Below are 14254 nucleotides of genomic sequence, written 5' to 3'. Positions count from 1 at the left end.
TTGGAAAATTTTCCTGTCCTGGTGTCGCTCTTCCGGCCATCCTCCTTGGCCATTCTCCTTGCCGACCCTTCTGTCCTTTCTACAGTCCGGTCTGCAGCTAGGACTGTCCCTCAACTCTCTCAAGGGACAAGTCTCAGCTCTGTCAGTGCTGTTCCAGCGGCGTCTCGCCCGGCTGGCTCAGGTCCGCACCTTCATGCAGGGCGCGTCTCACATCATTCCGCCTTACCGGCGGCCCTTGGATCCCTGGGACCTTAATTTGGTTCTTACGGTTTTGCAGAAACCCCCCTTTGAGCCTCTTAGGGAGGTTTCTTTGTTTCGTCTTTCACAGAAAGTGGCCTTTCTGGTGGCCATAACTTCCCTCAGGAGAGTCTCCGATTTGGCTGCGCTCTCTTCGGAATCGTCTTTTTTGTTTTTTCATCAAGACAAGGTGGTTCTCCGTCCGACTCCGGACTTTCTTCCTAAGGTGGTCTCTCCTTTCCACCTTAACCAGGACATTACCCTACCTTCCTTTTTGTCCGGCTCCTGTTCATCGCTTTGAAAAAGCGTTGCATACTCTGGATCTGGTGCGTGCTCTCCGGATCTATGTGTCTCGCACCGCTGCTCTTAGGCGGTGCACTTCTCTTTTTGTGCTAACCATAGGCCGGCTCAAGGGCCTTTCTGCTTCTAAGCCGACCTTAGCCCGTTGGATTAGGTCGACCATTTCGGATGCCTACCAGTGTACTCAGGTGCCTCCCCCGCCGGGGATCAAGGCACATTCGACCAGAGCTGTCGGTGCCTCTTGGGCTTTCAGGCACCAGGCTACGGCTCAACAAGTCTGTCAGGCTGCCACTTGGACTAGCCTGCATACCTTCTCGAAGCACTACCAAGTGCATGCTCATGCTTCGGCAGATGCGAGCTTGGGCAGACGCATCCTTCAGGCGGCTGTCACCCATTTGTGAAGTTAGGTTTTGCCTACTTCTTAGTTTTTCTGTTTATTTCCCACCCAGGGACTGCTTTGAGACGTCCCATGGTCTGGGTCTCCCAAAGGAACGATAAAGAAAAAGAGAATTTTGTTTACTTACCGTAAATTCTTTTTCTTATAGTTCTGTATTGGGAGACCCAGCTCCCTCCCTGTTGGCAATTTCTTGTTCCGCGTGTTTTCACCGGCTGTTGTCGTGGACAGAGTCTCCGGTTGTTCCGGTTCTTGCTCTGTTTTACTTGTGGGTGGCTATTCTCCTTCAGCTTTTGCACTAAACTGGCTGGGTCTGCTCACCAGGGGGTGTATAAGCTCAGAGGGAGGAGCTACACTTTTAAGTGTAGTACTTTGTGTGTCCTCCGGAGGCAGAAGCTAAACACCCATGGTCTGGGTCTCCCAATACGGAACTATAAGAAAAAGAATTTACGGTAAGTAAACAAAATTCTTTTTTTTTTTTTCTTTTTTTTTTTGAGAGGAATATACACCAGGATGAGCTCATCATGGGAGGCAAATATACCAGGATGAGGGACATCTATACCAGAGTGTGGCAAGGATTGGGTACATATATACCAGGGATGGGAATCATATATACCAGGATGGGCATAGGATGGGGAATAATATATATATTGTAAGGTAGCGACCACCAATGTTGTGGATGGTCGTTGTGTGTCGCAGTGAAGGATCCCCTGCGATATTGAACTTAAGGTGTGACTGTAGGACCTGTAGTTCCACAGAACTTGGGTTGTAATTATGGGTTAGGATCCCTTTAAACTATGACCGGTGTGATGGACAGGGCTGGAGAATCACATACCTCCACCTGTGGGTGTATCCAGTGGGGTTTAAGAGACTGTTTGGTTTTAGAGACAGGGAGAGGTCTGAGAGTGTGCTGCACATGGAGGATGTGTGCTGGAGGTCTCAGTCTGTGTGAAGACTGGAGACAGACTTCTGGAAATCAGTCCAGGTGAGGACTCTGGAAAAGACTGCAGCCTGGCTGGAGAGTGCTGGAGGCTGCAGGAAGCAACCACAGTGAGTGTGAAGCAGCGTGTGGAGCAGCCCTGCATGAGGAGAAGCCTCAGGCAGGTAAAGAGGCTGCTATTCTCCGAGAGGTTGGAGCCTCTGGAAGGAACCTGCCTAAGGAAGCGTGGGTTGCCTTCAACCATCTGGAACTGATTGTGTGGAGGCTGAGGGAGCTCCACTCTGACACTTGTAGTGTCCAAACCTGAGCGGGCGGTCCGCTACAAAGACTGACCAGAAATCCGTGTCTCCTGGGCAGACAGCCATACCTTCACTATGGACATTTAAATGGACTTGAAGCCCACGGTATGTGAAGGTGTTTAGTTTACCTTTTCCTTTAAGCCAGGAGAGGCTTCATTGTGTCTTGGAAGGGCAGTTTATGTTGGTTACTAATAAACTGCTGCATTTTTGAGAAAGACTGTGTTGCCTGTGTATGCCTAAGCTACCCTGCATCGCTGCAAGCAAGTGGAACCCCCCAGGTGGGGGGTGCAACCTTACTATATATATATAATATATATATATATATATAATATATATATATATATATATATATATATATATATATATATATTATAATGTATGTATATATTTTAATATATTATTAGGATGGGTATCATATATACTAGAATGGGCCCAGGATGAGGGCCATATATACCAGGATGCAACAAGGATGGGGAACATTCACACGTGGACAAAATTGTTGGTACCCCTTGTTTAACCCCTTCACAACCGGCTGATTTTGCGCTTTCCGTTTTTATTTCGTCATTCTTTTTCCGAGAGACGTACCATATATACTCGAGTATAAGCCGAGCTTTTCAGCCCATTTTTTTTATGCTATAAATGCTCCTCTTGGGTTATACTCGGGACAGGGTCCCACAAAAAAAAAATATTCTAACCTCTCCTCCGTTCCAACGGTGCTCTCAGCTGCTTCTTGTAGACCGCAAGGCATGTATGTAGACCCCTCCGTGATAGCGTCCGAAGCACGGGGCTGCTGTCTGCCGTCATGGCTTTCCTGCAGTTGAATGCTTTACGGCAGCGGCGGTGCAGTAAAAAATTCAACTGCTGTAAAGCGCTGACGGCAGCAGCGGCTCTGTCTTTTGGACGTGATCACGGAGAGGTCTGTGTGCCTTCGGTCTGCAAGAGGCACCCTATGATGATCACGTCCGGTGCACAGAACAGCCCCTGAAGGCTGCCATAATGGCTTTATAGCAGTTGAATGCTTTACGGCGGCAGTGGTGCAGTAAAGCATTCAACTGCTGTAAAGTGCTGACAGCAGCAGTGATTCCGTACACTGGACGTGATCATCAAGAGGTGCCTTTTGCAGACCGCAGGCAATCAGACCCCCCTGTGATCACGTCCAATATACGGAACGTCTGCTGCCGTAAAGCATTCAACTGCAGTAAAGCCATGCTGGCATCTCCGTGCATTGGCTGCTATCATGGGGTCTACAAGAAGCAGCTGAGGGCACCGCAGGAACGGAAGACAGGTGAGAATAATTTTTATTGCATAATAGAGGACAAGAAGGGGACCAGTAGGAGGACATTACTACAGGGCAAATTACTAGAGGGCACAAGGAAGGGGCTCAAGTGTGAGCAAAATAAAATAAGGGGAGGGGGCAAAAGGATGGGCACATTACTACAAGGGGGAACAAGGAAAGGGGCACAGTACATTTTATTGGAATCTACTTTTATTTTTGAAACTTCCCAGTAGCTGCTGCCTTTCCCTCCCTAGGCTTATAGTCGACTCAATACGGTTTCACAGTTTTTTGTGGTAGAATTATGGGCCTCGGCTTATACTCGAGTATATACGGTAACTTTATTTTTCAGTCAATATGGTTATGTGAGGGCTCATTTTTTGCGGAACGAGCTGTACTTTCAAATAAAACTATGAGTTTTACCATATAGTGTACTGGAAAACGGCAAAAAAATTCCAAATCCGAAAAAAATTGCAAAAAAAAAGTGCGATTGCACTATTGTTTTTGAGATATTTTATTGACTGTGTTCACTATATGGTAACACTGATGTGTCGTTGTGATGTCTGAGGTCTGTATGAGTTCGTAGACCACAAACGTGAATAGGTTTACTTTTATCGAAGGGGGTTAAAAAAAAATTAAAAAAAAGTTTGTCTGAAAAAAGTGGCGTACATTTTGCGCCATTTTCCGCAACCCATAGCGTTCTCATTTTTCAGGATCTATGGCTCAGTGCCGGCTTATTTTTTGCGTCTCGAGCTGACATTTTTAATGGTACAATTTTTGCGCAGATGCTACATTTTGATCGCCTGTTATTGCATTTTGTGCAAAATTTGTGACGACCAGAAAACGTAATTTTGGCGTTTGGAATTTCTTTGCTGCTACGCCGTTTACCAATCAGATTGATTTTATATTTTGATAGATCGGGCATTTCAGAACACGGCAATACCAAATGTGTGTGTATTTTTTATTTTTTTAACCGTTTAATTTTAAGTTTTAAGTTTAATTTTCAATGGGGCGAAAGGGGGGTGATTTGAACTTTTTAATTTTTCTAAACTTTTTTTTAACTTATTTTTTTTATTTTACTAGTCCCCCTAGGGCAGGGGTCTCAAACTCGGCTGGGTGTATGGGCCGCACAGAGGAAAAAAATAATTTGGGGGGCCACATTCTTTGCAGGACAAAATGACATTTTTATTGGTACCATATATAATATATTTTATTGTTTTTTACACACCTTGGGATCACTGATTTTGAACATTTTCACTTGTTCATTATAGCAAACGTGCACATTCTTTGTTTAAATATAAACATTTTTTTTATATATTTTATCCCTTTCTTGTAACTAATAGTCTTACAATTAGCACTATATAGAAATTTTGACCAACATCTTTTAGTAATGTTCACGTATTGTTGTAATGTGCCCATCCTTGTCCCCTTGTAGTATTGTGCCCCATCCCACAGTAATGTGCTCATCCTTGTCCCCTTGTAGTATTGTACCCCATCCTAGTCCCCATCCCACAGTAATGTGCTCATCCTTATCCCCATTTTGTAGTAATGTGTCCATCCTTGTCCCCCATCCTTTAGTACTGTCCCCATTCTATAGTAATGTGCCCATCCTTTAGTAATGTGCCAACCTTGTCCCCACCCTATAGTAATGTCCCCAGCATTATCCCTATTCTATAGTAATGTTTCCCATCCTTGTCCCCTTGTAGTAATGTCCCTATCCTACAGTAATGTGCCCACCTTCTCCCCATCCTGTAGTAATGTCCCCATCCTATAGTACTGTGCCCATCCTAGTCCCCATCCTATAGTACTGTGCCCACCTTGTCCCTATCCTATAGTACTGTGCCCATCCTAGTCCTCATCCTATAGTCATGTGCCCATCCTAGTCCTCATCCTATAGTACTTTGCCCATCCTAGTCCTCATCCTATAGTACTGTGCCCATCCTAGTCCCTATCCTATAGTAATGTCCCAAGCCTTGTCCCCATTCTATAGTCATGTCCCCATACTATAGTAATAATGTCCCCATCCAATAGTATTGTGCCCATCCTTGTAATGTCCCCATCCTATAGTAATGTCCCCAGCCTTATCCCCATCTCATAGTAATGTGTGCACTTTGTCCCCATCCTATAGTAATGGGTCAGCAGCTCCCCTCACCTTCCACAGAGTCAGACGTCGGAGTGAAGCTGAGGGGAGTGGTCTTCCGCACCAGATCCACAGTGATTGGAGAAATCGGTCACAAGGCCGGTCTCTCCAATCAGAGCTGGGGGCGGGTGAAATACAGGTCACCCAGCTCCAGCCAATGATCAGGGCTACAGCTGCACTGATCTTGGCTGGATTTCAATGTTTCAGCGATTTTTTTTCAATGGCTGAAACATTAGTGGCTGTGATTGGCTGAGCGGCGTTCGTCAGCCTCAGCCAATCACAGGCTCCGTAGGTCCGGGGAGGAGACACCACCCCTCCTGAAGTCCCCTCCTCCCTGAATCTAAGGTATTTGCAGCGATCGCAGCCTCCGGGGCTGCGATTTCGCCAAGACGTACTGGGTACGGCATGGGTCCTTAAGTACCAGGGAGCCATAACGTACCCAGTACGTCATAGGTCGCTAAGGGGTTAACGAGACACACACACACACACACACACACACACTTACTTCTCCTCACCTGTCCTGCGCTCCCTCCGCTGCCTCATCACACACACACACACACACACACACACACACACACACACTTCTCCTCACCTGTCCCGCGCTCCCTCCGCTGCCTCATCTCTGCTTTGTGCGGCCCCCAGACCCATGCCCCTGTTCACTAATGCGGCAGGTGCAGGGGCCGCAGCCACTGTCAGTGATTTATGTGAGATGTTTGTGTTGCCGGAGCGAGAGCGCAGCACCGACAACACATTCATCTGCCATAAATCACTGACAGTGGCTGCGGCCCCTGCACTTGCCGCGATAGTGACAGGGGCACGGGCCTGGGGGCCGCATGAACTACCCTGAGGGGCCGCATGTGGCCCGCGGGCCGCGTGTTTGAGACCCCTGGCCTAGGGGACTATATTGAGCAGAGGTCTGATCGCTCATTCATTTCTTCCGATCAGAGCAGCACCGCTCAGACCGGGAGAAATGATCATCTCTTGTAAAGCCAGTACTCGGCTGTTTTCTTACAGAACCTGAGTCATGTGAACTGCAGGAGTCCAGTGTGCTACCATTGCAACCACCGAATCCACATGATCACGTCATGTGACTTCCGGCATTGGCCTGTAAGTAAAGTTTTCTTTGTCGCTCTATTGGGAGACCCAGACAATTGGGTGTATAGGCTATGCCTCCGGAGGCTGCACAAAGTATTACACTCAAAAGTGTTAAGCCCGTCCCCTTCTGCCTATACACCCCCCGTGCTCCCACGGGCTCCTCAGTTTTTTGCTTTGTGCGAAGGAGGTCAGACACGCACGCACAGCTCCATAGATGGGTCAGCAGCAGCTGCTGACTATGTCGGATGGAAGAAAAGTGGGCCCATATAGGGCCCCTAGCATGCTCCCTTCTCACCCCACTCTTGTCGGCGGTGTTGTTAAGGTTGAGGTATCCATTGCGGGTACGGAGGCTGGAGCCCACATGCTGTTTTCCTTCCCCATCCCCCTCAGGGCTCTGGGTGAAGTGGGATCTTACCGGTCTCCAGGCACTGAGACCGTGCTCCATCCACAGCTCCTAAGACTCTGCTGGATAGGAGCCGAGTATCGTTCAGGGACATGGCCCTGCTACTTGAAGGTACTCTGTGTCCCTGTGGGGACCGCGCACAGCAACACTCCAGCATTGCTGGGTGTGCTAGTGCACCGGGGACCGCGGCGCTGACCGGGTTAATGTGCCATTACACACTCAGCGTCGCTGAGTGTGTTTATGTAGGGGGACTACCGTACTACCGCCGCCGCCATGTTTTTAACACTGAGGCGCGGCTGGGACTTGTAGTGCGCCGGGGACTTCCGCGCGGCCGCGCTTTTATGGCAGCCGTGCTTATTACTTGAGTCCCCGGCTTGTACGGCCTAGTGTTTCCTCCTCCCGCCCACAGCCCTGACAGGCAGGGGAAGGGCGGGACGCTTTACAGACGAGCTGCAGTGAGGGCTGGAGCATGCTTTGCATACTCCACTCCCCTCACTGCACTGTGAGGCACCAGTTCCCGCACTTTCTAAGGGTCACGCCCACGGCTTCCTCCTCTCTCAGGACGCCGGCAGCCGTGCCATTACACACTCAGCATCGCTGAGTGTGTTTATGTAGGGAGACTACCGCGCTGACCGCCGCCGCCATGTTTTGACACTGAGGCGCGGCTGGGACTTGTAGTGCGCCGGGGACTTCCGCGCGGCCGCGCTTTTACGGCGGCCGCGTTTATTACTCGAGTCCCCGGCTTTTGCGGCCTAGTCTTTCTTCCTCCCGCCCACAGCCCTGACAAGCAGGGGAAGGGCGGGACGCTGCACAGGATGAGCAGCACTGAGGGCTGGAGCATGCTTTGCATACTCCACCCCCCTCACTGTCCTCTCCTCAGAAGCCGGCAGCCATTCCTGTCAGCTCCTTGAATGCTGCAGAGGGGGACAAATTCTGACAGACCCAGGCAGGGACCCTGGTGGCCTCACAACCGCTTTATGCGGGGGGTATGCAGCATCTGTGGTGCTAGCCACATTTGTGCAGGAGTGTAATTTTAAATCATATGTTTATAAGATATGCTTTACACTGTATGGTGCACAGTTGATTCTGTATATATATTGTGTTGCTCAGGGAAGTCAACAGCATGGCGCCCATAAAAGGCAGGAGCGCCAAACCACAGGCTTACTATGCTGCCTGCGCCGCATGTACGACCCCTCTGCCGGCAGGATCCACTGAGCAATCCAGACCGGTATCTCAGCACAGGTGCACTGTTGAATCATTGCTCCCTGGCCCACCTCAGTTGGACCAGAGGTCTCCCCGGGGTGTCTCATAGATCCCAGAGTGAGGTCTCTGATACAGACCCCAGCCCCTGACCGTCTAAGCGAGCTCGCTGGGAAATTCCCTCGACATCTTCATATTGGTCAGGGTCTCAGCGGGGGGAATCCCTGGATGATGAAGCGGAGACAGCTGATCAGGATTCTGATCCTGAGGCCGCTCTCAATCTTGATACGCCTGACGGGGACGCCATAGTGAACGATCTTATAGCGTCTATCAATCAAAGATGCCACTCACAGGCAGATGGAGCTCTGGTTGAAATCCATCTATGAAGCTATCAGCGCTTCTTTTGCACCAGCATTTGCAGCCGTATGGGTGCTACAAGCTATCTCAGCAGGTCAAGCGCAAATTGACGCAGCCACACAGACGTCGGCATTTGCGTCTTACGCTATTAATGCTGTCCTGGACTCTGCGAGCCATATGGCGGTTGCTTCCGCCAATTCGGTGGTACTCTGCAGGGCCTTGTGGCTACGGAACTGGAAGGCAGATTCTGCTTCCAAAAAAGCGTTTAACCAGTTTGCCAATTTCTGGCGACCGACTGTTTGGCGAACGTTTGGATGAAATCATCAAACAATACAAGGGAAAGGATACATCCTTACCCCAGCCCAAACCGAACATACCCCAACAGAGGATGGGGCAGTCGAGGTTTCGGTTCTTTCGGGGCGCGGGCAGGTCCCAATTCTCCTCGTCCAAAAGGCCTCTGAATAGATCAAGGGCTCTCCGATTCATGGCGGTCTAAGTCAAAAAGACCACCGGAGGTGCCGCTACCAAAGCGGCTTCTTGATGGCTTTCGGTCTCCTCAATCCGCATCCTCGGTTGGTGGCAGGCTTTCCCGCCTTTGCGACTCCTGGCTGCCAAGGGTAAAAGACCGTTGGGCGAGAGACATTCTGTCTCACGGTTACAAGTTAGAGTTCGTCTCTCGTCCCCCGACTCGATTCTTCAGGTTATCCCCGCCTCCCGAGCGAGCCGAGGCTCTTCTGCAGGCGCTGGGCACTCTGAAGGCAGAAGGAGTGGTGGTCCCTGTTCCTATTCAGCAACAGGGTCACGGGTTTTTCTCCAACCTGTTTGTGGTTACAAAGAAGGACGGGTCTTTCCGTCCTGTCCTGGACCCGTAACTGCTCAACAAACACGTATAGACCAGACGGTTCCGGATGGAAACCCTCCGCTCCGTCATCGACTCAATGTCCCCAGAAGATTTCCTTGCATCGATCGATATCAAAGATGCTTTTCTCCACGTACCGGTGGCTCCAGAGCACCAACGCTTCTTGCGCTTCACCATAGGAGACGAACACCTGCAGTTCGTGGCACTGCAGTTCGGCCTGGCTACAGCCCCACGGGTTTTCACCAAGGTCAGGGCTACAGTAGTTGCGGTCCTCCACTCTCAGGGTCACTCGGTGATCCCTTACTTGGACGATCTGCTGATCAAGGCACCCTCTCAAGAGGCATGCCAACACAGCCCCGACGCTTCTCTGGGGGCTCTCCAGAGTTTCGGGTGGATCATCAATTTTCCAAAGTCAAATCTGACACCAGCTCATTCGCTGACATATCTTGGCATGGAGTTTCATACCCTATCGGCGATAGTGAAGCTTCCGCTGATCAACAAGCGTTCACTACAGAAAGGGGTGCAATCTCTCCTTCAAGGTCAAGCACACCCCTTGAAGGGCCTCATGCACTTCCTGGGGAAGATGGTGGCAGCAATGGAGGCAGTTCCTTTCGCGCAGTTTCACCCGCGTCCTCTTCATTGGGACATCCTACGCAAATAGGACAGGAAATAGACGTCCCTCGACAGGAACGTCTCCCTCTCTCAGGCAACCAAAGCTTCCCTTAGGGGGTGGCTTTCTTCCCACTTCATTATCGCATGGGAAATCCTTCCTACCCCCATCCTGGGAGGTGGTCACGACGGACGCGAGTCTGTCAGGGTGGGGAGCAGTCTTTCTCCACCACAGGGCTCAGGGTACGTGGACTCAGCAAGAGTCCTCGCTTCAGATCAATGTTCTGAAGATCAGGGCAGTGTATCTTGCCCTAAAAAGTGTTCCAGCAGTGGCTGGAAGGCAAGCAGATCCGAATTCAGTCGGACAACTCCACAGTGGTGGCTTACATCAACCACCAAGGCGGAACACGCAGTCGGCAAGCCTTCCAGGAAGTCCGGCGGATTTTGATGTGGGTGGAAGCCACGGCCTCCACCATCTCCGCAGTTCACATCCCGGGCGTCGAAAACTGGGAAGCAGACTTTCTCAGTCGCCAGGGCATGGACGCAGGGGAATGGTCTCTTCACCCGGGCGTGTTTCAGGAGATCTGTTGCCGCTGAGGGAGGCCGGACGTCGACCTAATGGCGTCCCGGCACAACAACAAGGTCACGGCATTCATGGCACGCTCTCACGATCACAGAGCTATGGCGGCAGACGCCTTAGTTCGGAATTGGTCGCAGTTTCAACTCCCTTATGTGTTTCCTCCGCTGGCACTGTTGCCCAGAGTGTTACGCACGATCAGGGCCGACTGCCGCCGCGCCATCCTCGTCACTCCAGACTGGCCGAGGAGGTCGTGGTACCCGGATCTGTGGCATCTCACGGTAGGCCAAACGTGGGCACTACCAGTCCGACCAGACTTGCTGTCTCAAGGGCCGTTTTTCCATTTGAATTCTGCGGCCCTCAACCTGACACTGTGGCCATTGAGTCCTAGATCTAGCGTCTTCAGGATTATCTCAAGAGGTCATTGCCACTATGAGACAGGTTAGGAAACCAACGTCCGCCAAGAGCTACCACAGGACGTGGAAAAATTTTCCTGTCGTGGTGCTCTGCTCGGGGTTTTTCTCCCTGGCCTTTTGCCTTGCCCATTTTTCTGTCCTTCCTTCAATCTGGACTGGAAAAGGGTTTGTCGCTCGGCTCCCTTAAGGGACAAGTCTCAGCGCTCTCTGTGTTTTTTCCAGTAGCGCCTAGCCAGACTTCCACAGGTACGCACGTTCCTGCAGGGGGTTTGTCATATCGTTCCTCCTTACAAGCGGCCGTTAGAACCCTGGGATCTGAACGGGGTGCTGATGGTTCTTCAGAAACCACCATTCGATCCAATAAGGGATATTTCTTTCTCACGCCTTTCGCAGAAAGTGATTTTCCTAGTAGCAGTCACTTCACTTCGGAGAGTGTCTGAGCTAGCAATGTTGTCGTGCAAAGCCCCTTTCCTGGTGTTCACCAGGACAAGGTGGTTCTGCGTCCGGTTCTGGAATTTCTCCCAAGGGTGGTACCCCCCTTTCATCTCAATCAGGATATCTCCTTACCCTCTTTTTGTCATCATCCAGTTCACCAATGTGAAAAGGATTTGCACTGGTTAGATCTGGTGAGAGCACTCAGGCTCTACATTTCTCGTACGGCGCCCCTGCGCCGCTCGGATGCACTCTTTGTCCTTGTCGCTGGCCAGCGTAAAGGGTCACAGACTTCCAAATCAACCCTGGCCCGGTGGATCAAGGAACCAATTCTCGAAGCTTACCGGGCTGCCGGTTCCCTCAGGGCTCTAGGCCCATTCTACCAGAGCCGGGGGCGCGTCCTGGGCTTTGAGGCACCAGGCTACGGGTCAGCGGGTGTGTCAGGCGGCTACCTGGTCGAGCCTGCACACTTTCACGAAACACTATCAGGTGCATACCTATGCTTCGGCGGATGCCAGCCTAGGTAGATGAGTCCTTCAGGCGGCGGTTGCCCACCTGTAGGAAGAGGCCGTTTTACGGCTCTATTACGAGGTATTATTTTACCCACCCAGGGATTGCTTTTGGACATCCCAATTGTCTGGGTCTCCCAATAGAGCGACAAAGAAGAAGGGAATTTTGTTTACTTACCGTAAATTCCTTTTCTTCTAGCTCTAATTGGGAGACCCAGCACCCGCCCCTGTTTTTTTGTGTACACATGTTGTTCATGTTGTTTGGTTTCAGTTCTCCGATATTCCTTCGGATTGAATCTACTTTACACCAGTTTATAATCTTTTCCTCCTTCTTGCTTTTGCACCAAAACTGAGGAGCCCGTGGGAGCACGGGGGGTGTATAGGCAGAAGGGGAGGGGCTTAACACTTTTGAGTGTAATACTTTGTGCGGCCTCCGGAGGCATAGCCTATACACCCAATTGTCTGGGTCTCCCAATTAGAGCTAGAAGAAAAGGAATTTACGGTAAGTAAACAAAATTCCCTTCTTAGCCCGATTTATAATGGCGCTGTCACATCTTGACGGCACCATTTAAGGGGTTACAAGGCACAGGCGGAACGAGGTTCCACTCGTGCCTGGCAGGCACACGTCAGCTGTACAAATCAGCTGTACTAAGTAGTGTCTGTGTCTTGAATAGACTAGGGATGTATGTCAAAGCCTCTATACACAGTCAGACTAATATTGGCTGATATCGACTTGTTCGTCTGACGATCTAATGTGTATGGCGGCATCAGCCAACTAGAGTTCAGGGGAGATGTTGACCAGACATGTTTGATTTTGGGCTGCCAATCACTTTGTTCTCCCAGAGAACACATCAGCCAGCGGTTTTCTCATAGAGGACGCAGCAGCGCTCACCTGAACAAGTGCTCTTGTGTATGGGAGAGTCATCTGAGACGCTTGCTGGCCAAGCAGTCCGCCGACAGCCATCTACCTTGTATGGCCGGTGATAGTAGGAATACAACCACTTAGGTTTGTCATTGGATAGAAGACAATAAATAATGGCTAAATTATCAGTTGGTCTTTGTATTGCTATTCTAAGATAAAAGATCTGCAAGTGACTTCAGCAAACATTTACGAGTGGCTCTTTATCTTTGTGGAATAGGTCCAGCGATTGCTCAATGGAGTATTTACCCAGATACTTTTTTGTGTCATGTAGTGACGTGACATGCTCATTTTTACCTGTTTGGAGATGGATTACATTGTGAGTGGATGAACTAGGAACATGAGTTCTATTATTATTGTAGATATATATATATCTTATCAGTACCTGCACTAATGTTTTGTTTTGGGGTTTTTTCAGGTTACCAGTGGCCCGTTCTGCACATGGAGCTACGGTATATAATGATAAACTATGGATCTTTGCAGGATATGATGGAAATGCAAGGTACTTAAGGAATATGTGATGTATGTGAAATATTATAATGGAGACAGCATCCTATAAATCAGGGGTCTCAAACTCTGCTTGGTGTAGGGACTGCACAGAGGAAAAAAATAATTTGGGGGGCCGCACTCTTTCCAGGACAAAGTGACATATTTATTGGCACCATATATATATTTTTTTTTTTTTTTTTTTTTTTATACACACCTTTGGATCACTGATTTTGAACATTTTTTACTTGTTTATTATAACAAATGTGCACATTCTTTGTTTAAATATAAAAAAAAATAAAAAAAATTGATGGTAAAAAGAAAAGTCATGCCTTTATTTTTTTTTTGTTTTTTTATTTACATTTTATCCCTTTCTTGTAACTAATAGTGTTACAATTATTACTATATAGAAATATTGGCCAATATCTTTTAGTTATGCTCCCAATCTTGTTGTAATATGCTCATCCTTGTCCTCTTGTAATATTGTGCCCCATCCTAGTCCCCATCCTACAGTAATGTGCTCATCCTTGCCCCCATCCCTTTAGTAATATTCCCCAGCCTTGTCCCCATCTTATTGTAATGTGCCCATCCTGTAGTAATGTGTCCAGCCTTGTCCCCATCTTATAGTAATGTTCCCCATCTTTGTCCCCTAGGAGCAATCTCACTATCCTGTAGTACTGTCCCCATCCTATAGTACTGTCCCATCCTACAGTAATGTCCCCATTTTATAGTAATGTGTCCATCCTTGTCCCCATCCTATAGTAATGTCCCCATCCTATAGTAATGTCCCTATCCTATAGTAATGTCCC

General features: G+C 49.3%; 1 protein-coding gene across 1 annotated transcript in view; it reads left to right on the top strand.

Moving 5' to 3' along the window:
* LZTR1 (leucine zipper like post translational regulator 1) overlaps positions 1–14254 on the top strand; it is a 119779-nt gene that overhangs the window by 22885 nt on the left and 82640 nt on the right. Inside the window, exon 6 of the mRNA XM_075324567.1 lies at positions 13378–13461. Within this exon, the coding sequence (XP_075180682.1) occupies positions 13378–13461 (84 nt within the window). The remainder of the gene's footprint in view (positions 1–13377; positions 13462–14254) is intronic.

The sequence above is a fragment of the Anomaloglossus baeobatrachus genome, chromosome 1 (genome assembly GCF_048569485.1).
Source record: "Anomaloglossus baeobatrachus isolate aAnoBae1 chromosome 1, aAnoBae1.hap1, whole genome shotgun sequence".
NCBI lineage: Eukaryota > Metazoa > Chordata > Amphibia > Anura > Aromobatidae > Anomaloglossus > Anomaloglossus baeobatrachus.
This window is presented reverse-complemented; position numbering and strand designations above follow the sequence as displayed.